At 66.2% G+C, this 22821-nt stretch overlaps 2 protein-coding genes across 11 annotated transcripts; one reads left to right on the top strand and one right to left on the bottom strand.

Moving 5' to 3' along the window:
- Nucleotides 1-13: 13 nt before the first annotated feature.
- ARHGAP45 (Rho GTPase activating protein 45) lies at nucleotides 14-13977 on the top strand. 10 transcript variants are annotated; one of them, XM_064573714.1, is made up of 23 exons: nucleotides 14-604; nucleotides 2524-2854; nucleotides 4625-4768; nucleotides 4992-5076; nucleotides 5160-5232; nucleotides 6037-6103; nucleotides 6207-6344; nucleotides 6421-6485; nucleotides 6662-6772; nucleotides 6864-6944; nucleotides 8265-8447; nucleotides 8619-8756; nucleotides 8843-9033; nucleotides 9124-9245; nucleotides 9334-9417; nucleotides 9577-9681; nucleotides 9784-9956; nucleotides 10242-10430; nucleotides 10505-10642; nucleotides 10738-10964; nucleotides 11268-11478; nucleotides 12787-12895; nucleotides 13256-13977. In XM_064573714.1, exons 1-23 carry the CDS (start codon nucleotides 467-469, stop codon nucleotides 13585-13587), a joined length of 3435 nt encoding a protein of 1144 aa, XP_064429784.1. In that variant the 5' UTR covers nucleotides 14-466; the 3' UTR covers nucleotides 13588-13977. The 10 variants fall into 10 exon arrangements, with proteins under 10 accessions (XP_064429784.1, XP_064429760.1, XP_045719453.2 ...); XM_045863497.3 differs by lacking the exon at nucleotides 14-604 and adding an exon at nucleotides 1314-1805; XM_064573705.1 differs by lacking the exon at nucleotides 14-604 and adding an exon at nucleotides 1315-1805 and having other exon boundaries at nucleotides 11268-11463.
- A 2963-nt stretch (nucleotides 13978-16940) lies between these two features.
- On the bottom strand, nucleotides 16941-22345 carry POLR2E (RNA polymerase II, I and III subunit E). The gene is made up of 8 exons (XM_045863496.3): nucleotides 22129-22345; nucleotides 20971-21145; nucleotides 19092-19207; nucleotides 18391-18471; nucleotides 17866-17924; nucleotides 17679-17757; nucleotides 17480-17560; nucleotides 16941-17235 (listed from the first exon to the last, which is right to left on the bottom strand). The coding sequence occupies exons 1-7, from the start codon at nucleotides 22183-22185 to the stop codon at nucleotides 17495-17497; spliced, it is 633 nt and encodes a 210-aa protein (XP_045719452.1). The 5' UTR covers nucleotides 22186-22345; the 3' UTR covers nucleotides 16941-17235; nucleotides 17480-17494.
- Nucleotides 22346-22821: the final 476 nt, after the last annotated feature.

Genomic DNA, 22821 nt, shown 5'->3' with positions numbered 1-22821 from the left:
CATCGGAGGGGTCGGTGGGAGATGCTGGGAGGGCAGGGGGGCAGAGCCGGGACCCAGGCTCTCCGAGGATCCGTTGCCCTGGAGGAAATAATAAAGAGAACTCGTGGCGTGAAACTGTGTCCATGCGTGCGTGCGTGCCAAACACGGCTCTCCTCCCCCGCCTCCCTGAGTGTGTGCACGTGAGAGTCTGGCCGGACCCCCAGCTCACATGAGGGCCTCTGTGCTGGGCTGGGCACTGGGGGGTCTCACATGCACTCGGGGACTTCCTAAGAGCCTGGACACCCACGTGGGTCTGGCCGCTCAGGGTGGTACCTATGAGTGCCTGGTCATGAAGTGGGCATGAGGTCAAGGCTTGGGAATGTTCTGAGCGGCTTGGAGGAGCCCAGGGGGAGTGGCACAGACCCCAGGCCTCCTGACCAGAAGCCTGCCAGCCAGCCCTCACCGCCTGAAGCCTGGCTCCAGAGCAATGAGTGGTGGGCAAAGGACCCTCAAGGGACTTCTCAGCTGGGTCTGTGGATGGACCTGGGCCTGGAGAGCTGGCTTTGGCACCCGGGGCTGTGGTCTGCGGGCCCTGTACCCTGGAGATCCGCCCCTCCCAGCAGAGGTTAGTGGGGGGCAGTGTTAGGGAGGGTAAAGGGGTCGGGGTTTGGGGATGGGGGTGGGACTCCAGAAGTAAGGAGAAGAATCGGGGAGAAGGGGCTCTGACGAAGAGAGGAGGTGGTTGTGGGAGGAGAGGAGGAGGCAGGGGTCCCTATGCACCATGGAGGCCCCAGCTCTTGCTGGTGAGTGGTGGCCGAAGGCATGACTCCCACCGTGCCTCCCACAGTCCTGCTGCCTGGCGTGCCTGGTGGTCCGTGTGTGTGTCCCTGGACTGTGGGCACAGGGCTGGGGGGCGGTGGCCTGCCGTGCCCTGTGCCATCAGCTCACCAGAGGAAGGGGGATGGGGGGGTGGGGGAGGCTGGATAGCAGGTGTCCATGCCCAGGGTCTGAGAGAGCAACTCTGGCTTGTCCGTTCCACGGGCGAGCTTCCTGCCATCTGTGCACCTGTCCGGGTCCCTGCATGTCATCCTGCACTCGGCGGCATCTGGGTGCATCCGACTGAGGGTCTGCACCCCTGCCGTCTGCCGCCGTGTGCCCCCGCCATGTGCCGGGGAGCCAGGGCCAGCGCACGCGCAGAGCTCCTGAGAGCCGAGCTGGGGGTGGGACCCGGGACCCCACCTTCAAGCCCGCTGTGTGGAGGGGCAGGCTGAGGCCCGGGAGGGTGGGGGGCAGGTCTGTGTCACCAGTCCCCGGCACTGCCTCCCTCCGGAGGCCTTTTCCTGTGGGGGGGGGAGGGCCCGCCAATGAGGGCCGGGCCCGTCACGTGGGCCTGACAGCTGGGGAGGGGGTGGCCAGCAACAATGTGGGCCTGAGGCAGCCACTATCGAGAGCTGCAGGCTTGAGACCCCCAGCCTGCCAGACCCCAGCCCGCCTATCTCGGGCCACTGGCCCCAGGCCCCACCATGTTCTCCAGGAAGAAGCGGGAGCTCATGAAAACCCCTTCCATCTCGAAAAAGAACCGGGCGGGAAGCCCCAGCCCACAGCCCGCGGGGGTGAGTGAGCCTCTCTGTGGAGTGAGTGCGGGCGGGGACCTTGGAGAAACACCCAGGCGGCAGGGGCGTAGGGGTGTGCCGTGTGCTGGGGGCCCAGGACCCAGCGGCTCGATGCTGGGCTGGCGGCGGGGGGCTCACACAAGCTACAGCCCCTACTGGGCTGGACGGCATGGGCCACGCAGGACAGGCTGGGACCCTGACGTTCAGCTCACGGTAGGAGCCCTTGGGGCTGACCACCGCATCCCTCCCCGCCGACCAGGGCTGGCTTGTGGGGCTGAGGGAGGGGGTGGGAGGGTGCCAGGGTGGGGGCGGCCTTGGGTCTGGGACCACAGGGCGGTGGTCAGGGAATCTGGGGGCAGCGGTGCCGTCGGAGGTGAGAGCTATAGCTCGGCTACGTGGCCGAAGGTTTATAGGGCAGCAGGGCACGAAACAGGACCCTTGGGTGCAGGGCCTGGGGGCCATCTCTGGGGTCTGGAGGGCTACAAGGTTTGGGGCTATCTACAAGGCCTGGGGGTGTCTGTGGAGCTTGGGGGTCTACAGGACTCTTAGGGGTACGGGAATCGACAGAAGTGTCTTCACCAGGGAGTAGGGGTGTCTGCACAGCCTGGAGGGGGCCACAAGGGCTGAGGACCCCCTCTGGCCCTCCAGACTCCACCAGGAAGTGGGGTGCCCCTCCCCCGCACCCTCACAGGCCCCACCCCTGGCTGTGGTTTGGGCAGAGACCGTTGTTTGTGAAAGCTCTGGGGAAGAGGATGTTGGGTAACAGGTGTGGGCGGGGCAGGCACCAAATCTCGGCCCTCTGACCTCTGAACTTTGATCCCTGTGGGGTCAGGCCGAAGACCTTGCAGAGCCCCCACTTCATTTCTGGGGAAACTGAGGCCGTGCCTGGGCTGGAACACCGGGTCACCAGCTCGCCCCCCCACCCCCCCAGGAGCTGCCCAGGAAAGATGGGGCTGATACGGGGTCCCTTGGACCCAGCCTGGAGCCACCAAGTGCAGTCTCAAGTGCCAAGGCCACGGGCACCCTCAAACGGCCCACCAGCCTGAGCCGCCATGCCAGCGCGGCTGGCTTCCCGCTGTCCGGCGCCAGTTCCTGGACGCTGGGCCGGGGTCATCGCAGCCCGCTGAGCACAGCCAGCCCGGCCGAGCTCCCCATCGAGGGGCCCTGCCCCGACACCGTGGAGGACATCTCCCAGCTGCTGACTGACGTGGGCCGCTTTGCCAAGGCGCTTGAGAAGCTCAAGGAGTGTGTCCTGAGCGACGGTGAGAAGCGGCAGGGACACTGAGGCCTGGGTGGCAGGCAGAGCCGACGCAGAGATCTCAGAGCCTGCGGGCTCAAGGCAGGGTGGAGGGAGGGAAGCAGGCAGGCTCAGGAGGCGATGCATGGCAGCCAGGGCTCTGAGGGATGAGGAGCTCGGAGGCCAGGAGCAGAGAAAGGCGCTGAGGCGGAGGGAACATCACGTGTACAGGCTCAGAAACATAAAATGGAGATGCATTTGGGGGAACAAGTTTTGGGGCGTCACTGGTGTAGGAAGTGCGTGAAGCTGAAGGCATCAGAACAGTGGGCTGAGGGAGCCCAGCCGTTCTCCTGAGGGCCACGGGTAGCCATAGAGAATGGTAGAGCAGAGGCAGGGCACGCCGGAGCCCCGGGGCCCGGCTGGAGAGGGATCCAGGAGGGACAAGGGGCAGGACCGGCACGTGAGCCGCCGGCGTGAGTGGCCTGTTTGGGATGGCAGTTCCGTTTTCTCCTCCATGTGGCGCTGACAGCCCAGCTTCCTGCTGAGTTATTTTCATCTGCTTCCTGTTTGTCCCTGGCACCTCGTGCGCAGCCTGTGGCCGCTGCCCACTCCCCCCAGAAACCGCAGTGCCAGGACCATGCCTGGCGCTCTGACCTGCCCCCCCAGGCGCCTGCGCTACAGATCAGGAAACTGAGGCCCCTCGTGGGGCCCTGACCCCGGCTCTCCCGGCCAAAGGGGGGCCTGAGCTGGGGTTTGACCTCAGTCTCCCAGAGGCCTCTCCAGAGGCCTGGCCCCTGCTGGGCGGGAGGTGGGAGCCCCCCAGGGTTATCTGGTCCGGGCGGGGGGCCAGAGCGGCTTCCTGGGGAAACTGTCTAATCTCAGTTCCTTTCCGATCCCTGCACTTCCTTGGAGGCCAGGCCTGGGCGGGGCCGAGCCCGAGGGCGTCCTGTGGGAGGCTGGGACAAGGCAGGGGCACCCGTGTACCCGTGTACCCAGGGCCACCTGGAAGAGAGGATGTGGGTTAAGTCCTGCGCTTCCTCTGCTCGGCCTCCTCCCCTGAGCCTCAGGTGTCTCATTTGTGACATGGGGCCGTCATGGGGCCTGCAGGATAGCCGACTGTAGCTGGCGTTCTCGGCACTGTGACGGGGGCGAGAACAGTGAGCGCCAAGGTGGGGGACGGTGCAGGGCCCCCCCGCCCCGCTGGGAGCACCTGGGCTGCCCGGGGCAGGTGGGTGCAGAAGGAAGGTCCCGGGAAGGGGCGTGGCCCAGCCTGCCCCTGGATTGTGTGGGAGCCTGGGGTGCTGGGGCCAAGCTCTCCCGGTGCGGACCCTCAGCGGGGGTCCTCAGTGCTGAGACGGGACCCTGTCGTCTATCGGGGCACGGGGTCCGAGGGCGCACGGGTGTCAAGGCTGTCCTCCCAGCTGGCCGTCAGCCCCGCCCCTGCCCCGGGTCCCTCTCTGCAGTTGACAGAACCTTGAGCAGCCCTGAGAGGTTGTGGCAGGAAAGGGGCCTGGGGGGCTGCATGGAGGAGGAGGGCACCAGGACTGCAACTTGAAGGACAAGCAGGAGTTTGCTCTCCGGAAGGACGTGAAGAGTGTCCTGAGCCGAAGGGACTGCCTGAACCATGGTCCGGCCTTTGTGGACCTGGCCAGCCGCCCAGAGAGGCCGGTGCCTCCCCTGGGGTCCCACCTCTGCCTCAGTCTCCCCTCTGGGGTCAGGAGCTCAGAGGGGGAGGCAAGCAGGCTTTCCCTGGGGCCGGGGGCTTCCTCCCTGCTCACACCACTCTGCCCAGCAGACCTCCTCGAGGCCCGCCGGCCACTGGCCCACGAGTACCTGGGTGAGGCCCTTCGTATGATGCGTCAGATCATCTCCAAGTACCCGCTGCTGAACACCGTGGAGTCACTCACTGCTGCTGGCACCCTCATTGCCAAGATCAGAGGTCAGCCGGCCCCGGGCACGGCAGTCAGGGCCCCGGGGGCCCCGGGAGGGCTTCCTGGAGGAAGGGACGTCTGAAGCGTGTTTTGAAGGGTGCCTAGCAATTTGACAGACCCAACTGCTCTCGTGCTGCTCCTGGGCTAAGGGCTCCCTTCAGTTAGCTGCAGGCAGGGGTGGTCGCGTCCCGGCGTGGGCCAAGCACCCTCGTCCTTGTCTCTGCCCACCAGCCTTCCATTATGAGTGCAACAAAGAGTCTGACAAGCAGGAGTTTGAGAAGGCCCTGGAGACCATCGCTCTCTCCTTCAGTAACACGTGAGCACCGCGGGGCCTGCGGAGTGGGGCTGGGGGTGCGGGGCCCGCGTATCTCCTGATGCTGACCCTTCCCTGCCCTGCAGCGTGTCCGAGTTCCTCATGGGGGAGGTGGACAGCAGCACTCTCCTGTCAGTGCCCCCTGGGGACCCCAGCCAGGTGAGCAGGGAGCCCAGATGCTGCATGGGGCCAGGCTGGGGGGGGGGGGCCCTCCTGTCTCCTCCATCCGGGGTCGGGGTCAGGGTGGGGGGCCCTCCTGTCTCCCCCGTCCAGGGTCAGGGCCGGGGGGCCCTCCTGTCTCCCCCGTCCAGGGCCAGGGCCGGGGGGACCCTCCTGTCTCCCCCGTCCAGGGTCAGGGTGGGGGGCCCTCCTGTCTCCTCTGTCCAGGGTCGGGGTTGGGGTGGGGGGCCCTCCGGTCTCCTCTGTCCAGGGTCGGGGTCGGGGTGGGGGGCCCTCCTGTCTCCTCTGGCGTCAGGGTCGGGGTGGGGGGCCCTCCTGTCTCCTCCGTCCAGGGTTGGGGTCGGGGGGGCCCTCCTGTCTCCTCCGTCCAGGGTCGGGGTCGGGGTGGGGGGCCCTCCGGTCTCCTCTGTCCAGGGTCGGGGTTGGGGTGGGGGGCCCTCCTGTCTCCTCCGTCCAGGGTTGGGGTCAGGGGGGCCCTCCTGTCTCCCCCGTCCAGGGTCGGGGCCGGGGGGCCCTCCTGTCTCCTCTGTCCAGGGTCGGGGTCGGGGTGGGGGGCCCGCCGGTCTCCTCTGTCCAGGGTCGGGGTCGGGGTGGGGGGCCCTCCTGTCTCCTCTGGCGTCAGGGTCGGGGTGGGGGGCCCTCCTGTCTCCCCCATCCAGGGTCGGAGCCGGGGGGCCCTCCTGTCTCCCCCGTCCAGGGTGGGGGGGCCGTGGCTGTCTCCTGCGTGGGGCATCGAACAGAGCCCAGCAGGGGGGCAGACGCACCTGTGTCTCTCCTGAGCAGACCATGGAGAACCTGTACGGACCGGGCAGCGAGGGCGCCGCCCCCAGCGCGGACGACTGTGATGCGGGTGAGCGTCCTCTGAGCGGCACGTGGGCAGGCGCTCGCGCGGTGGGCCGAGGGTGGGAGGGAGGTCTGGGGGCGCCGGGCTGGGTTAAGCGGGTGCCCCGCAGGCGGCCTGGCGCCCGAGGAGGTGGACATGCTGCTGCAGCGCTGTGAGGGGGGTGTGGACGCCGCACTGCAGTATGCCAAGAACATGGCCAAGTACATGAAGGACCTCATCGGCTACCTGGAGAAGCGGACTGCGCTGGGTAGGTGCGGCCGGGCGGGCTCTGGTGGGGCCAGCCCCCGCGGCCCCGCGCTCACACGGCTCCCCGACCCCCGCAGAGATGGACTTTGCCAAAGGCGTGCAGAAGATCGTGTACAACTGCAGACAGAGCTTCATGCAGGAGGTGGGGTCCCCGGGCCTGGGCGTGCGTGTCAGCCCCGCCCGGCAGGACCAAAGGGCCGGGCTCTCCCACCTGCACTGAGGATGCTGATGGCCGTGGAGGGAGCCGGGGAAGCTGGGACGGGGACAGGGAGGCCGTGTGGCCTCCCCGCCCCGTGACCGCCGCCCTCCCCCCCACAGCCGCACATGCCCCTCCTGTCCATCTACTCCCTGGCCCTGGAGCAGGACCTGGAGTATGGCCATGGCATGGTGCAGGGGGTGAGCACGCTGCAGACCCAGACCCTCATGCAGGTGCGCTGGCGGGCGGGTGGGCGGGCAGGTGGGCGGCGGGTGGGCTGTGGCTGTCCCAGGGCCTCGGCCTGCTCACGGCCTGTCCCCCCAGCCCCTGAACCTGAGGCGGCTGGAGCATGAGAAGCGCAGGAAGGAGATTAAGGAGTCATGGCACCGTGCCCAGAGGAAGCTGGTACGCCGGTGGGGGCGGGGGGGGCAGGAGGAACCGCACGGGGCTGGCCACGGTGCCTCCGCCTCAGATGGACGCCAGGCCCATCACCCCCAGCTGTGCGGGCAGGAGTGGGGAGACGGGGCATGTCCCGTGGTCCAGAGCGGGTCGGGTTGGCGGGAGACAGGCTCTCCCAGGTCTGGGGCGTGCGTTTCTCTTTCCCGCAGTTCCGTTTGAGACTTTCCCAAAGCTACTAGATCTTTGCTGTCTAGCTCTGCTAACAGGGCCTGCGGCTTCCAGGCCCAGCTCCCTCCAGCGCAGCCAGCAAACGCACCTCCCCCTGCGCCCCCCCCAAAGGGTTCGCTCCTCTGCTCCCGGCCTTCTACACCCCCTTCCGCGAGCCGCGTGCTCATCCCGGTCTGTCGGCCGCTTGGCTCGTTGCACTAGACCCTGCTGGTGGACGTTCTGGTCATTGCTGAGCTGTTGGTGTCTGTGACCGCTTGGGCCCATCTGCCGGACGTGCGCCCCGAGCCAGCGGGCTGGGGGAGGGTGTGAGCCTGCGAGCCGATCCCGAGCTGCAGCTGCTTTCTTCCTCCAAACCCTCACTTCCTGTCCTTGGCTCACTTTGGATTGGACGAGGGCCTACTTCTTATTGATTTGCCAGAGCTCTTGATATATTAGAGAACTCAGCCCTGGCTGATGTGAGCTACAGACCCCCCGCCCCCCTGGCAACTGGTTTATTGTTTTGACTTTTGATTTTACCTGCGGCCTGCTTTTCTGGGCGGAAGCCTGTGAGCGTCAGCCGTTGTCTTTTCTCACATGGTTCCTGGGTCCTGTGTCACGCACTCGAGGCTGTGTTTAAATATTCTGCACGGCTTCTCCTGGTATTTGTACAAGCTCACTTATGTGTAAGCCTCTGACGGTGTAGGCTGCGAAGTGTGGCCCCCAGAATACCCACTGGGTTTCTGACCAAGCGCTCTTCCTGCCAACCCTGAGGGTGCCTGGCTTCCTGCCGGGGCGGCCTCACTGTTCTCCCCGTACGAGGGGAAGTGAGAGACGGAAGCGTGGCTGCCACTCTGGCGGGGGCGGGTGGGGGCCTGGGCGGGTCGCCGAGCTCGCGTCCCTGCTTCGGGGGCTGTAAGGATCCTCCCAGGGTCCCACTGCGGGCGTCCCTCCTGTTCTCCTGCCGTCAGCCCTGGGGCAGGGCCTCGGTCGCGCTGTGGGCTGTGGGCTGTGGGCACGTGTGGGCGGCTGAGGGGCGGCTGAGGGTCAGCGAGGGAGCCGGGGGACCGGGCCCAGCTGGACGATGGCTCTGGACCGGCGTCCTCACCCCCATGCCCGCAGCAAGAGGCGGAGTCCAACCTGCGCAAGGCCAAGCAGGGCTACTCGCAGCGCTGTGAGGACCACAGCAAGGCTCGCTTCCTGGCGGCCAAGGCCGAGGAGGAGCAGGCGGTCACTGGGCCCGGGGCCACCGCCTCCAAGACCCTGGACAAGCGGCGGCGCCTGGAGGAGGAGGCTAAGAACAAGGTGAGCGCGGCCGGGCAGGGGCAGTGGAGGGCAGATCCCAGCACCGGCAGAGGCGCATCCGCGGGCAGGCCCCCCGCCCCTGTCCGTGGCCCGGGCTCCTGCGGCGGGCCTGGCGGCGCCGGGGCCCGAACCCGGCTGAGGGCTCTGTGTGCCCCCCCGGCCCCCGGCTAGGCAGAGGAAGCCATGGCCACCTACCGGACCTGTGTGGCCGACGCCAAGACGCAGAAGCAGGAACTGGAGGACACCAAGGTGACGGTGCTGCGGCAGATCCAGGAGGTCATCCGGCAGAGCGACCAGACCATCAAGTCGGTGCGCGCCCGCGTCCCCGCGCCCCGGCCGGGCGGGGTCGGCTGCGCATCGCGTGGCTCACGCCGGCCCGCCCGCCCCGCCCGCAGGCCACCATCTCCTACTACCAGATGTTGCACATGCAGACGGCCTCGCTGCCGGTGCACTTCCAGATGCTCTGTGAGAGCAGCAAGCTCTACGACCCAGGGCAGCAGTATGCCTCCTACGTGGGCCAGCTGCAGCGGGACGAGGAGCCCGACGTGCGCTACGACTTTGAGCCCCACGTCTCCAGCAACGCCTGGTACGGCCCCTGCACGTGCCCGGGGCGCGGCCCCCCCGATGGGGGGCTGGCCATGCTGATGCTTCCGTGACCCCCGTCCTGTCCCTCCAGGTCCCCGGTCATGCGCACCCGGAAGGGAAGCCTCGTCAGTGACACCACGGGGGTAGAGGCCACGGGCAGCCCCGAGGAGGAAGGTGGGCCCAGCGAAAGCGCACTTGCCAAGGAGCGCAGGGGTGAGTGCGGGGCGGGGGTGCAGGGGTGTGGGTGGGCGTGGCCTCCCCGTGGCCCCTCGGCCCCCACCGGACACGCCTCCTTCTGCAGGTGGGCGTGGACACCAGGTGCACAAGTCGTGGCCCACGACCATGTCAGACTCGGACGGCAGCCTGGACCCCAGCCCTGGCTCAGGTGGAGGGACCCGTCAGCTTGGGCCTGGGGGCCGGGGGGGACTCACTGTGCAGCCAGGGCTATGGAGGGCATACCGGCCGTGAGCCAGCTCCGGGGAGGGTCCAGCTGACCCGTGGTCTGGCCCCGGGGCTTGGTGCCTGACAGCCGTCTCCTGCTCAGGGGACTTTAAGAAGCTGGAGAGGATGTCGTCCAGCGGCACCATGTCGTCCAGCGAGGAGCTGGTGGACCAGGAGGGCAGCGCAGGGGCGTCAGCCTTCGAGCAGGGTGAGGGGCCCTGAGCGGGACATCAAGGGGAGGGGTCTGGACTCGGCCAGGGGCCCGGCCCGGCCCGGCCCTGCTGAGGCTGACCGCCTGCCCCACCCCCAGCTGCCCTCAATGGCATGGCCCCCGAGCTGCCGGTGGCCGTGCCCAGCGGACCCTTCCGCAACGTGGGGCTGTCCAAGGCCGCCCGCACACATCGGCTGCGGAAGCTGCGCACACCAGCCAAGTGCAGGGAGTGCAACAGCTACGTCTACTTCCAGGGCGCTGAGTGCGAGGAGGTGAGCGGGGCTCGGATGGCCAGGCACGCGTGCTAGCAAGCTCCCTTCAGCTGGGAGCCAGGGGGAGCACGCGGAGACCCCGAGGGCCCTGCGGGGAGAGAGAGCGGGCAGAGGTCAGCACCGGTGCCAAGGCCTGGAGCGGGGCCGGCCAGGCCATCGGAGGACCCAGGCCCCAGTGGCAGGCAGAGGCGCGGCACCCGTGGAGAGGGGAGGGTCAGGAGGGCTTCAGGGAGGAGGCGGCGGGGGCTGGGGGCTCACTCACTCGGCGCCCGCCCGCCCGCACAGTGCTGCCTGGCCTGCCACAAGAAGTGCCTGGAGACACTGGCCATCCAGTGTGGCCACAAGAAACTCCAGGGCCGCCTGCAGCTCTTCGGCCAGGACTTCTCCCAGGCGGCCCGGAGCATGGCCGACGGCGTGCCCTTCATCATCAAGAAGTGCGTCTGCGAGATTGAGCAGCGGGCGCTGCACACCAAGGTGACCGCCCGGGGGCGGCAGTGGGGCTTGTCCTGGGGGCGGGCGTGGACCTGGGCTGACGGCGGCCCCCACAGGGCATCTACCGCGTCAACGGGGTGAAGACGCGCGTGGAGAAGTTGTGCCAGGCGTTCGAGAACGGCAAGGAGCTGGTGGAACTGTCACAGGCCTCGCCCCACGACATCAGCAACGTCCTCAAACTCTACCTGCGGCAGGTGGGGCGGGGGCCGGGGCTGAGCGCACGCCAGCCAGGGCAGGGGTGGGGCTGCCGGGCCGGGGCCACAGACCCCACCGACCTGTCACCCCGCAGCTGCCCGAACCTATCCTCTCCTTCCGCCTCTACCACGAGCTCGTGGGGCTGGCCAAGGACAACCTGAAGGCGGAGGCAGAGGCCAAGGCGGCGTCGCGGGGCCGGCCAGACGCTGCCGAGAGCGAGGCCGCGGCCATAGCCATGGCGGGCCGGCTGCGGGAGCTCCTGCAGGACCTGCCTCCCGAGAACCGGGCCACTCTGCAGTACTTGCTGCGGCACTTGCGCAGGTGAGGGCCCAGGCGGGCAGGGGCCGGGTGGGGGGCAGGGCCGGGGCGGGCAGGGGCCTGGGGGGAGGGGGGGCAGGGCAGGGCCCGGGGCGGGCAGGGGCCTGGGGCGGGCAGGGGCCGGGGTGGGGGGCAGGGCCCGGGACGGGCAGGGGCCGGGGTGGGGGGCAGGGCCCGGGGCGGGCAGGGGCCAGGGCGGGCAGGGGCCGGGGCGAGCAGGGGCCGGGGGTGGGGGTCAGGGCCCGGGGCGGGCAGGGGCCGGGGGGGGTCTGCTCATGCCTGCTCCTGAGTCCGCGTGACCCCTAGGATCGTGGAGGTCGAGCAGGACAACAAGATGACTCCAGGGAACCTGGGCATTGTGTTTGGACCCACGCTGCTGCGGCCAAGGCCCACCGAGGCCACCGTGTCCCTGTCCTCCCTGGTCGACTACCCCCACCAGGCCCGCGTCGTGGAGACCCTCATTGCCCACTATGGCCTGATCTTCGAGGAGGAGCCCGAGGAGGTGCCTGGGGGCCAGGTGAGGGTGGTGGCGGGGCCCAGGGCTGCCCACTCCAGGGGGGCCGGGACCAAGAGCCCTGGTTTCAGCAGGGTGGTCAGGAGGGGCCTCGGAGGCATTTTTTTTTTTTAAACTCCATTTATTCATTTGACAGAGAGAGACACAGCAAGAGAGGGAACACAAGCAGGGGGAGTGGGAGAGGGAGAGGCAGGCTCCCCGCTGAGCAGGGAGCCCGATGCCGGGCTTGATCCCAGGACCCTGGGATCATGACCTGAGCCGAAGGCAGTTGCTTAACCAACTGAGCCACCCAGGCGCCCTTGAATTTTATTTTTTTAAAGATTTATTTATTTGACAGAGAGCATGAGCAGGGGGAGCAGCAGAGGGAGAAGCAGGCTTCCCGCCGAGCAGGGAGCCCAATGCGGGGCTCGATCCCAGGACCCCGGGACCCTGACTCGAGCCGAAGGCAGACGCTTAAGGACTGAGCCACTCAGGCACTCCAGAACATGGATTTTCTAATTGTGCGCTGCAGGGCCCCATTTTATGTCAGCTGTAAGAGTTTTGTTAAATGACATGACTGGATATCTTTTTTTTTTTTTTTAAGATTTTATTTATTATTCATTTGACAGAGAGAGACACAGTGTGAGGGGGAACACAAGCAGGGGGAGTGAGAGAGGGAGAAGCAGGCTTCCCGCTGAGCAGGGAGCCCGATGCGGGGCTCGATCTCGGGACCCCGGGACCCTGACCCGAGCCCAAGGCAGAGATGCTCAACGACTGAGCCACCCAGGTGCCCCTCTCGGAGGCATTTCTAAGCAAAGAACCGACGAGGGGGGCTCAACTCTGGGGGAGCTCCACTGCCGGTGCAAAGGCCCTGCGGCCGCACCTCCCCCACCTGCCTCTGGAGCCCAGCCCATCCTGCTCCTCCAGCACATCCTCAGGCTCGGGCTCGCGTGCTGCCCCCCGGGGTCCACCTGCCACTTTGCCCGGCTGCGGGGCCACCGGTTCTCACTTCCACAAGCTCTGCGTGCTTGGTTTCCCAGCACCTCGCTCATGCTCCAGTCCCCGTGGAGGGCCTGTCCTCCCTCTCCAGGGGCCTGTGGGTGTGCAGGGGCGGCCGGACACGCTGGCGTCCACGCGGGGCCCGGCCTGCTGCCCCAGGGGGACAAGAACAGCCCGTGCGCGGCACGGGATTCGGTGTCATCACATGTACGCTTGCACAGGGTGCTAACAAGGTTTAGGCTTTTTCAGTTTTTAGTCAATTCACACTGAGGACAGAGCTAGGGATGGGCCCGAGTCCCGGGCCCTCCCCGAGCCCTGTTCTGCCACCTGCAGGACGGCACGTACGTGCAGCGGGCTGAGGCCGCGGTGCAGATGGCGCACCCAGAGGCGAGTGCGGGGGCCGCCCTCCCCCTGCAGGAGGAGGCCGCGGACGGGGGCCCAGGTGAGCGGTGGGGACGGCCAGGCAGGCTGCTGGGCGGTGTCCCTGGGCGCCGCGCGGCTGGGGGTTTGTCTCCCACGGAGAGAGCTTGTCTGACCTGCCGCAAATACCAGCCAGGAGATAGATGCCTTTCTGAGGTGCTCTGTAGACACAGAGGGGGTACCCTGCACACGGCAGCAGCCCCGTGCGCCCCGTGCGCGGAGTCTGCCCCTCTGGCTGTGGGCGGGCGGCGCCGGGGCAGGGAGCCGGGCCTGGTGAGGGTGGCAGCATGTCAGGCGGTGGGCCCCAGGGCCCTCCTGGTCACGACACGTCGTCTGTCCCGTCTCCCCCCGCCCGCGCCTCCCGCCTTTCCTGACCTCCCAGAACCCCAGGTGGCCTCCAATGACTCCGACTCCGAGGCGGAGGAGGCCTCAGACCTGCCGTCCCCAGCGGACGGGGGCGCCGTGCACCGCCTCAGTTTCCCGGAGAAGCCGGGCAGCGAGGCCAGCGTGGAGGAGGGCCGGGGCAGCCGCAGCAGCAGTGAGGAGCAGCTGGGGGCCGCGGCCGGGGCCGGGGAGGGCCTGGCCCAGCAGCTTTCCGAGTACAACACCAACCAATGCAACAACACGGCCGAGGTCCGGCTGCCCGCCATGAGGCTCCGCGGTGGGCGGGTCGAAGCAGGCTCAGGCCAGGAGAGGCAGCCGGAGTGTGTCTAGCTGGGGCCCTGCGTGTCCAGTCCCCGTGGATGTCCAGGCCCCGCGAGGCCTGCTCCAAGCCCAATGCACCGAGGACACTGCTGGCTGCCTTTTCCAGAAGCTTCCGGGAGCATGGGGTGAGGCTGAGGCCTGCCCCGTGTTTGCCTGCGTGCTGGGGGCCATGTGGACAGAGAAGCCACGTACGCCCCTGCTGAGTGGCCCTGACCTCGGGGCCAGCCACCCCACCGGCCACTGGGCCACCACGGAGGCCACGCTGGAAGCCAGATGGCAGGGGCCAGGAGGCAGCGTCGGGCCCCGGAGGGTGTAGGCACGCGGTGAGGTCTGTCCTGGGTCACAACGTAGATTTTCAAATGCACATTTATTTTGCTTAAAATAAAGTTTTAAATCTGAGCCCATCTTGTCTGGTGGTGTGGGAGGGGGCCGCAGTCGACTTAGCATCTCCTCGGTGCCTCGCTGGCGACGACTCGCAGGAAGAGAAATTCCAGTAAAACAGCCCAGTTAGGGACCTTCGAGGAGGGCTGTGCACACACAGGCGTCAAATAAGCACTTCCTAGAAACGTCTGGCCCAGCGCTGCTTGGTGGAACCTTCCAGAAACGCCGTCCATTCCGGCTGTCGGGCTGACGGCCACCAGCCCCACGTGGCTACTAAGCCCCGGAATGTGGCCGGGCCGAGCACCTGAAGTGCAAATCTCCTTTACACTGAGCAGCCTCAGGGCCGTGGCCACCTTGAGGGGCAGCAAAGTGAACCCCCAGCCAGCGGCGGCCGAGGACCCTCCCCAATTCCTCTGACTGACCCCTCACCCCGGCTGCACGGATCTTGGAGGCTCAAGGTCGGCTCAGCAGCGGCAAGACCCAACCTCTCATTTGCTGTGAAAAACTAGATGGAATTCACACCCATCAGGACATAAACGGCTGGCGAGAGGGGCCGGCCCCCGAAACCTGCAGCCCACCCCCCGGCTCAGTTGAGCAGCATCAGTCCCAGACAGAACGCTCTGCAGCAGCTGAGAAAGATCCGGAAAAGGAGGTCACCGAGCCAGCAAACAGCGACCCAGCGCTGACTAACAGCACACGGCCATGTCCACGCGTTTCCGCCCTGCCTGTGGCCCCCGCTGCCCAAAGTACAACAGGGACCATCTGGCCCAGAGCTGGAAATACAACCACAGTAAAAAAATTTGGTTATTGGTCTTTTTTCCTCACAGTGGGGTTTTAATTGTTCTTTGTGTTTGTAAATAAACGTGCAAAGCTGTGTGAGAACGTATCTGACTACGAAGTCGAGCCACGCGAGGAGTCTCTAAGTGCACAGCTCAGCAGCGTGAAGCGCACTCACCCTGTCCTGCGACCACCCCCACCCTCCGTCTCCAGAACGTTCCATCTCCCCACACGGAGACTCTGTCCCCGTGAAGCACGGACTCCCCACCCCCACCCTCTGTCTCCAGAACGTTCCATCTCCCCACATGGAGACTCTGTCCCCACGAAGCACAGACTCCCCACCCCCACCCTCCGTCTCCAGAACGTTCCATCTCCGTAAACTAAGACTCTGTCCCCACAAAGCACGGACTCCCCACCCCCACCCTCCGTCTCCAGAACGTTCCATCTCCCCACACGGAGACTCTGTCCCCGTGAAGCACGGACTCCCCACCCCCACCCTCCGTCTCCAGAACGTTCCATCTCCCCACACGGAGACTCTGTCCCCGTGAAGCACGGACTCCCCACCCCCACCCTCCGTCTCCAGAACGTTCCATCTCCCCACACGGAGACTCTGTCCCCGTGAAGCACGGACTCCCCACCCCCACCCTCCGTCTCCAGAACGTTCCATCTCCCCACACGGAGACTCTGTCCCCGTGAAGCACGGACTCCCCACCCCCTGCCCCAGCCCTGGCTCCCACCCTCTCCTCTCTGTGTGGACGGGACTCCTCCGGGGACCTCCTGGGGTCTGGCTTACTTTGGACAAGCTGACTCTGGAAAACAGCGCATGTGTATTTGGGGGGGCAGGGGACAAGCTCTACTTTTCACAGGTGGATGGATCCGTGGGAGAGGACCTGTGTGCATGCACAGGAGGACCCACTGGCCATCCTACAAGGCATCGAGAGCCCGGTCTGTCCAAGGGGAAAGTGCATCCCTGTGTCACACTGGGCCCAGGAGTCCATCGCAGAATTTAAGGCCACGTGTAAATGCACCAAACTTATGAACAGATTTTTGAGAAATCTAAATCACAGAACACACCTCCGCCAAGTGTGTATGTGATGAGAGACACACATGCACACCCGTGGCTGCGTGCCGGGAGCGACAGGGACACGCGCAGCCCAACTACACGGCACGTGAAGGGCAGGCAGACCTTCCTGCACAGACGACATGCATGTGGCCTCTGAGCCAAGAGAACAGCTCACGTGGTTAGTCATCAGGGAGAAGGCATCCCACGCACAGCGAGGCCGACCTCACCGCAGCGAGCGCTGCCAAGGCCGTGCGGGTCTGACACGGGCCGCCAAACAGCCTGGCAGTTTCTCCACCCGGTGACCCGCTTCCGCACGACCCAGCAATCCTACGGCTAGATACACACCCGGAAAAAATGAAAACACACGTCGAGACAAAACGTGTACACGAACGCCCACGGCAACGTCATTCACAAGTCGCTGCCGAAAACGGATGAACCCAGTGTCCGCGGAGGGTAAATGGGTTAAGTAGAATGTGGGGGTGCGCAGCTGGACACGTAACACACAGCACATCCCCCACGCACCGGAGCGTCCCGCGGCCGCGGACAGGAGTGAGGCGCCCACACACGCGGCCCCGGGGACGGACCCTGACCCCACGACGCTCAGGGAGGGAACCGGACACGCAAGGCCACGCGGGGTGTGAGTCCACGTGGGTAACACGTCCGGAGCAGACTCGTCCGCGGACGGGAAGGGGGCTCGTGGGGGTGGGGGCTGGGGAGGGGTGACGGCTGATGGGGACGGGGTTTCTTTCGGGGTGATGACAAGGTCTAAAAGCCACCGAGTGGTGTGCTGCCAATGCATACGCCGTGGTACGTGAACTAGGTCTCAATAAAGCCGTTGTTAAAACGAAAAGAAAAGCAAACCTTTTAACCCGAACCAGGAAGGCCTTCTGAAACTAGACACTAATGGGGAAACTGCATAACCTGACCACAAACCCTGATGCAAGGAAAACACCGGGAACAGAGCTGAGAGCAGCCCAGCAGCCCTGCCCCGCCCCACGCTGCCCACCCCCACCAAAGACTGGACAGGGACGTGCCTGGACACGGCCACCCTGGGGGGCGGGGCAGGCCCAGGGTCTAGAGCCTCGAGCAAGGCCACTCACTGCAAGCCTGTCATTCTGCCTTGCTTCTCCAGATAAGCCGCTTTACTTGCACAAATACTTTTAATTTTTAAAAACACCCAGCATCAAATAGTAACTCGCTCCCTGCTCCCCCGGGTGTGCTCAGACGGCCTCAGGGGTGGGGGCTGGCCGGAGACTTGAGCCAGGACTGCTGTGGGTCGCCGGCTGCTGCAGGCCTCCCCGTGGCATCCTGTCCCCTCCAGAGGCACGGTCACGCAGGGTCCAGGGTGGGGCTCAGCATCCAGGGGAGGTCGCCCCGGGGTCCAGAGCAGCAGTGGTGGGGCTCCTGGGGGGCGGCGGCGGTGGCCACAGCCCCATCTGTCTCCAGGCCGCAGGGCGGGAGAGAGAAGGAAGGACGACCACGTGTTACATCTGTTGTGTGAGGTGAGACCAGCCGAGCGGGAAGTGGGGCTGCCGACAAGGCCCCCCAGGAGGTGACACAGAGGACTGGGGGGGAATGGGAAGACGGGGCTCACTCCTGGATGGGCCCTTCCTGCACCCCAAAAGGGAGAGCCCCCCACCCCCGTCCCGTCGGGCCCCGTGGCCACAGCGCACATCTCACCTGTGAGCCCGGCGGCTACTGCACCAGCCGATAGGTGATGTACCTCCCTGCGGTCTCACTGGGCCGGATGATCTTTACCACCTGTGGACACATGAAAGCAGGGGCTGGGGCGGGGCCTCACAGTGGACCCTGGGCCTGGGCGAGGAGCCGGCGTAAGCGAGGCCCTGGCTCTAGAGGGGGCTGGGGTGGAACGTCTCACCTGCCCGCGCTTTATCCCGAAGTAGCGGGCCACCGGGTCTCCGGCCTGGATCCTGGGCAGCTGGTTCTCTCGGAGTTTACTGAGAAGCTCAGTCAGGGAAAAACCCAGGCTCCACTGGCTGGGGTGCGAGTAAGAGTGTGCGGGTGGGAGGGGAGGAGAGGGGCCAGGGCAGGGGCCGAAAGGATACTACCGGGCCAGCAGCTCGGTCACCTCCTCCTTGGTCATAACGACGTGCTCTGGGACCAGCTGCCAAGAGGAGAAGCTGAGTCTCCAGGGGTACGAGAGACCCCACCGTACCCCCACACAGAAAAGGGGAGCAGGGCGGGCCGCAGGCTGTTTCCTTGGCGTGAACCGCCCACCCAAGGCGCTCAGGGACGTCACAGAGGCCCTGGCTGCAGTCCCGCCCTGCTCCTGGCTCCACACGTGGATGAGGGACTAGAGCCTGCAGCTCATGCAGATGGGCCGTGGGGCACAATCTGGGGACCCCTGGGGCAGCAGATTCCACCCCCCTGCCCCCCAGCTTCCTGACTCGTGGCAGGTTCGCAGGCGATGCTGCTGCTTCCCACCCAGGGCCACACTCGGAGACCCCCGCTCTACTTCCTTGGGAGATCTTCACCCCCAAACAGGGAGCACCAGTGCCCGGACACATCCCCATCTGCCTCCTACGATCTGCCGGGGGCCACACCTCTGCCGTCCCCCAGCAGCCCCCTACCTCGTGCTCCGTGATGTTGATGAGTAGCTCCTGCTGCAGAAACTGCTCCAGGATGTACTTGGGGGCCATGTCTACCAGGGACTGGAAGAGAGGCCGACCCTCATGCATGGCCAAGGACCAACATGATGCCACCCCACTTCCTCCCCAGAGGCTGATGGTGGGCTGGCGGCCAAAGAGGGCTTACTTCCACACTTCAGTAAGGTGCCACGCGTCATAAATCAGGAAATCCCACCGCCGGTCAGCGGGGCTTCTCGAGGAGGAAGAGCCCGCCCGCCCCGACACGCTTCCAAGGTCTCAGCCTGGTGTCACAGTGACCTCTGACAAAACGCTCCCGGGGCTGTCCCTGTGCTGGTGGGACTGCGAGAACTCTGCACAGGGACGAGACCGCTCGCTCGCCCACCACCCCAAACAGCAGCCTCCACCCAGACCTGTCCAGCCCACACTCCGGGATGCGGGTGCCCACACGGGCCACCTCGCCGCTCTGGCTTCTCTCAGCAGGCATCGGCCGTGAGAGCACTGGGAGAGCCGCTCCTTCCCAGATCCCAGGCTCCTGAGGCCCCATCAGGACACGGGGCCGATACCCCCAGGGGCTGGCGGGCAGCGTGCCAACCCTTGGTGAAGACTGTCAGCAGGGTCCGGGGAGGGGGAACGTGAGGCGCACGACCTCCCACCTGGGGGGGGGGGACCACACGCACGCCCACCTGCTTGGCGGAGGGGGTCATGCCCTGCTGCACCACGATGAGGGCCCGGGTGATGTTCTCCTCCTGCATCCGCTGGCAATACACCTTGATGGTCTTGATTCCCACTTTAGGCTCCTCTGCGGACAGAACACACGGTGCTCTACACTGCATCCTAGCTCTACCTCACCAAGGCGTCCCAGTGCCACTCGGGAACAGGCTCTTCTCCCTGGGGCCTCAGTTTCCCCACGAGCCCAACGGGAACCAGGGTGCTGGTTCTCCTCCACATCTGCTGGGGAGCTGGAAGGTCCCCTGCACCTCCCCACCTAACGGATCCTCTCTGGAACTAGGATCTGTGAATCTGTTTGGTCCGGTGCCTCAGTGGTTCCAAGGTCTGCGAACCCCCAGAGGAAGCACTTCGCCTGGTCTAGGTGCCGCCGAGGTGGCTGCATGTTCAGAAGGGATGTGAAGTCAGCTGACCTGAGGGACCATGGTCCCATCCCTGCACGGCCGGACCCACTGGACCCTGAGCCGAGCAGAAGGTCAACAACTGGCTGCCAGCTCCAGGATGTGTGCGGGGCTCCCAGCCAGGCCTTCACGTGCGTGTAGCACATCTCCTCAGACCCTCACTCGCCCGACAGGCAGTGTCAGGGGCTGAGTTGTGTCCCCCAAAATCCTTGTGCTAAAGTCTTAACCTCCGGTACCTCGAATATGACTGTACTTGGGAACAAAGTCTTTAAAGAGACGATGAAATCTGAACAAGGTTGTTAGGACAGGCCTTAATCAGACAAGACTGGTGGCCTTCTAAGGTGTGAGGACACAGAGACACACAGGGACGATCCCGTGAGGACACGGAGACGGCCGTCTACACGCCAGGGAGAGAGGCCTCGGGAGGACCCAGCCCTGCCAACACCCTGGTCTCAGACGTCATGCCTCCAGCACCGGGAGGGGATCAGGGTGATGTCGAAGCCGCCGGTCCGTGGGGCTCTGCTACAACAGTCCAGGTGGACTAGCACGGCAGGAAACTCAGTCCTGTCCTGGGGCCCATTCGGGAACACGACGTACCCCTGTCCAACTCCAGGAAGGGCCCTGCCACCAGGCAGATTCTGAGGAGGCTGAGACAGCTCCACGGGGAGGCACGTGATTAGGCACCAAGGCTTCCAGTAAATACGCCTTACGCGTGCTAGGTCCATCCTGCAAATGTTTTCTACCCCCGTGATTCTAGGCAGAGAGCTGGGCCCCCAGAGTGCTCACTACACACACGGCCTCCCAGCCTTTATGGGCTTTACAATCAGGCCGCCTCAGGGCAGCAGGGGCCAAGACAGAGGAACACAGGGGCCCTGGGACACCCCGTGGTGGGCTCTTTGCTTGACCTGGAGCTTAGAGGGGCTCCTGGAAGAGGAGGCACCTGCACTCGGGTCTCCGAGGAGGACAGATGGACACTGAGCAGGCAGAGCAAGGAGGAAAGGGTGTGGTGAGGGGGGTGTACCGGGCCCAGGACAGGGTGAGAACCCTGCAGCAGCGCAGGAGGGAGCTTCGGCGAATGAGAAGCACAGAGGGGAAGATGTGGGGTCAGAGAGGACAAAGGTGAGTCTGACATCAGGAGGGGGCTGGGGGCCCACCGGGAGGCCTGTGATCACCCTGCTGGACAGAGAAAACCATCAAGACAGAAACAGCAGAGAACTGGAAAAAGTGCTCAGAGAAGTTCAGAGGTCAATGGCATCATCCCCAGTGGGGAGGAAGAGCTCTCCTCCCAGAACGGGCAGAATAAAAGGGTCGGTGTAGACACTGGGTCACTCAGCAGGCAGCTGCTGCGAGCTGACCCGAGCAGGCCCTTGGATGGCTCTACCAGAATGCGGCCCCTAGGAGACACACAGCCACCCCGGACCAGCAAGGCCCTCACCTGGGAAGAAGACGAACATCTGGTCAGTGGGGTCGTCATTGTGGGCTACCAGCACCGTGAGGTCTGTGCGCCGCGGCCGCCCCTCACTCGGCTTGTCTCCAAACTGGGCCTTGAACTCCTCCAGCGTCTGGTCCAGCTCATCCTGGGTTACCAGGTAGCCACGGTCGTGGCACAGCTGCAGAGAGGACTGGCCAAGTGAGCTCCTGGCAGACGAGGGATGCGGGAAGAGCACGGGCCGGGTGCGGCCCCTGCAGAGGATGACACGGGCTTTGGGGGCCCGGTGCGACAGGTGCATGTAGAGGTCAGACAGGAAGCGGGAAGCGGGGACAAAGACCAGGACACACCCCCAGAGAGCTCCTGCACAGAGCCACCCTGAGCCTCGGGGACAGGCTGTGATTGGGAAGCCGGCGCAGAGCTCTCTATGGCCGGGGTCTGGGGCACGAGGGGGCAGAGGGGTGGCAGGGGCGCCGCAGGGCAGGCCAGGGCACACTCTGGTTGGGAAAGGGGACAAAGGCTGAGGGCCAGGACGCAGAAGTCAGGGCGCTTTGAGCGGGCGGACTGAGAGGCCCCAGACGAGAGAGGGAAGGTCAGAGCTGCTGCTCGGCCCCGCGCCCACCGCCCCCTCCCCCCAGGGGGCCCCTGGCCTGACTGTCGGCGCAGAGCCCCCCGGCCCCCGGCGCGGTCAGCCGCTTTTGGTGCCCCTCTTAGAGCAGCTTTGCCAAGCGGTAAGGGCACGCTGCAGGCGGCTGCCTGGGTCGAGTCCCGGCGCGGTTAAACCGCTGGCACGCGCGGATGCTCAGCCGGCCTGCTGCTGCTCTCGGTCGTCCCGATCAGCCCGAGTAACTCGAGGCTGCTGGCCGAGACCGAGAAGCGGCCGCCGGCCGGAAACAGCCCCGGGCGGCAGGCCAGGCCGGCTGACCCGCAGGGTTCCTCCCGCGCCCCCGGCTCGGGGGCCCCGTGTCGGGCCGCCCGGGGGCACGCCCGGGGCCTGCCGCCTCCCCTCTTCAGCTCGACTGAGCCCCTCCCCGGGCCGGCCGCAGCCCCGCGGGGCCCGCTCCCCGCCGCCCTCCCCGCTCCCGCCGCCCCCCCGAGCCGCCGCGGCCCGGCTCGCCCGGCGCAGCGAGGCCCGCCCTCCCCGCGCCAGCCGCGCAGCCGCACCTGCATGATCGTCTTGCGGATCTTCCACAGCCGGTACGTCTCCTCCTCGTCGTCCATGGCCGCCGCCGCCCCCGTCAACGCGCCGGAGCCCGCGGCAGAGCCCGCGCCGACTGCGCCTGCGCCGAGCCAAGCCCCCGCGCCGCCCCGTGCAGGGCTGTCGACAGCGAACGCCTGGCCCCAGAGACCTTCGGGAGCGGCGGCGCCGAGGGCAGCCCGGGCCTTCCGAGGGCGCCGGCTGGCTGCGCGCGAGCCGAGCGAACGGAACCGCCCACTCTCGCCCCGGCAGTTCTCGCGCGGCCTTGGCCGCGGGGCCTCTCGGGAGTTGTAGTTTCGGCTCAGCGCCCGTCCGGGTAGGGAGTTTAGAACCGGGAGAGGCAGAAGCGAGGTGTGGGCGGGGAAGCTGGAGCTCGGACGCGGTCAGCAGTCTCCTCGCCTGCCTCCCAGGGACGGCCGGGCAACGTAGCAGGCCCTCCATAAATATGCATCCAACTGCTGTGGGCCGCGTCCAACTTAATGCCCGGGAGCTTCAGTTTTCCCTTCTGTATAATGGAAATAAAGTGTCCCCGTTTCAGAGAGTTAGCTGAGAATCTAAAGGGACGGAGCTTGGCACAGCCCCTGGGCTCAGGAAATGCTCCCCCCTGTCCTATCCCCTGAGACCCAGCAGGCCTCTGCCTGCATATCCACAGCCCCAGC

This window comes from Mirounga angustirostris, unplaced genomic scaffold (assembly GCF_029215605.1).
Source record: "Mirounga angustirostris isolate CCGP_5_RB_7025 unplaced genomic scaffold, mMirAng1.0.hap1 SCAF_1, whole genome shotgun sequence".
Lineage (NCBI taxonomy): Eukaryota > Metazoa > Chordata > Mammalia > Carnivora > Phocidae > Mirounga > Mirounga angustirostris.
This window is presented reverse-complemented; position numbering and strand designations above follow the sequence as displayed.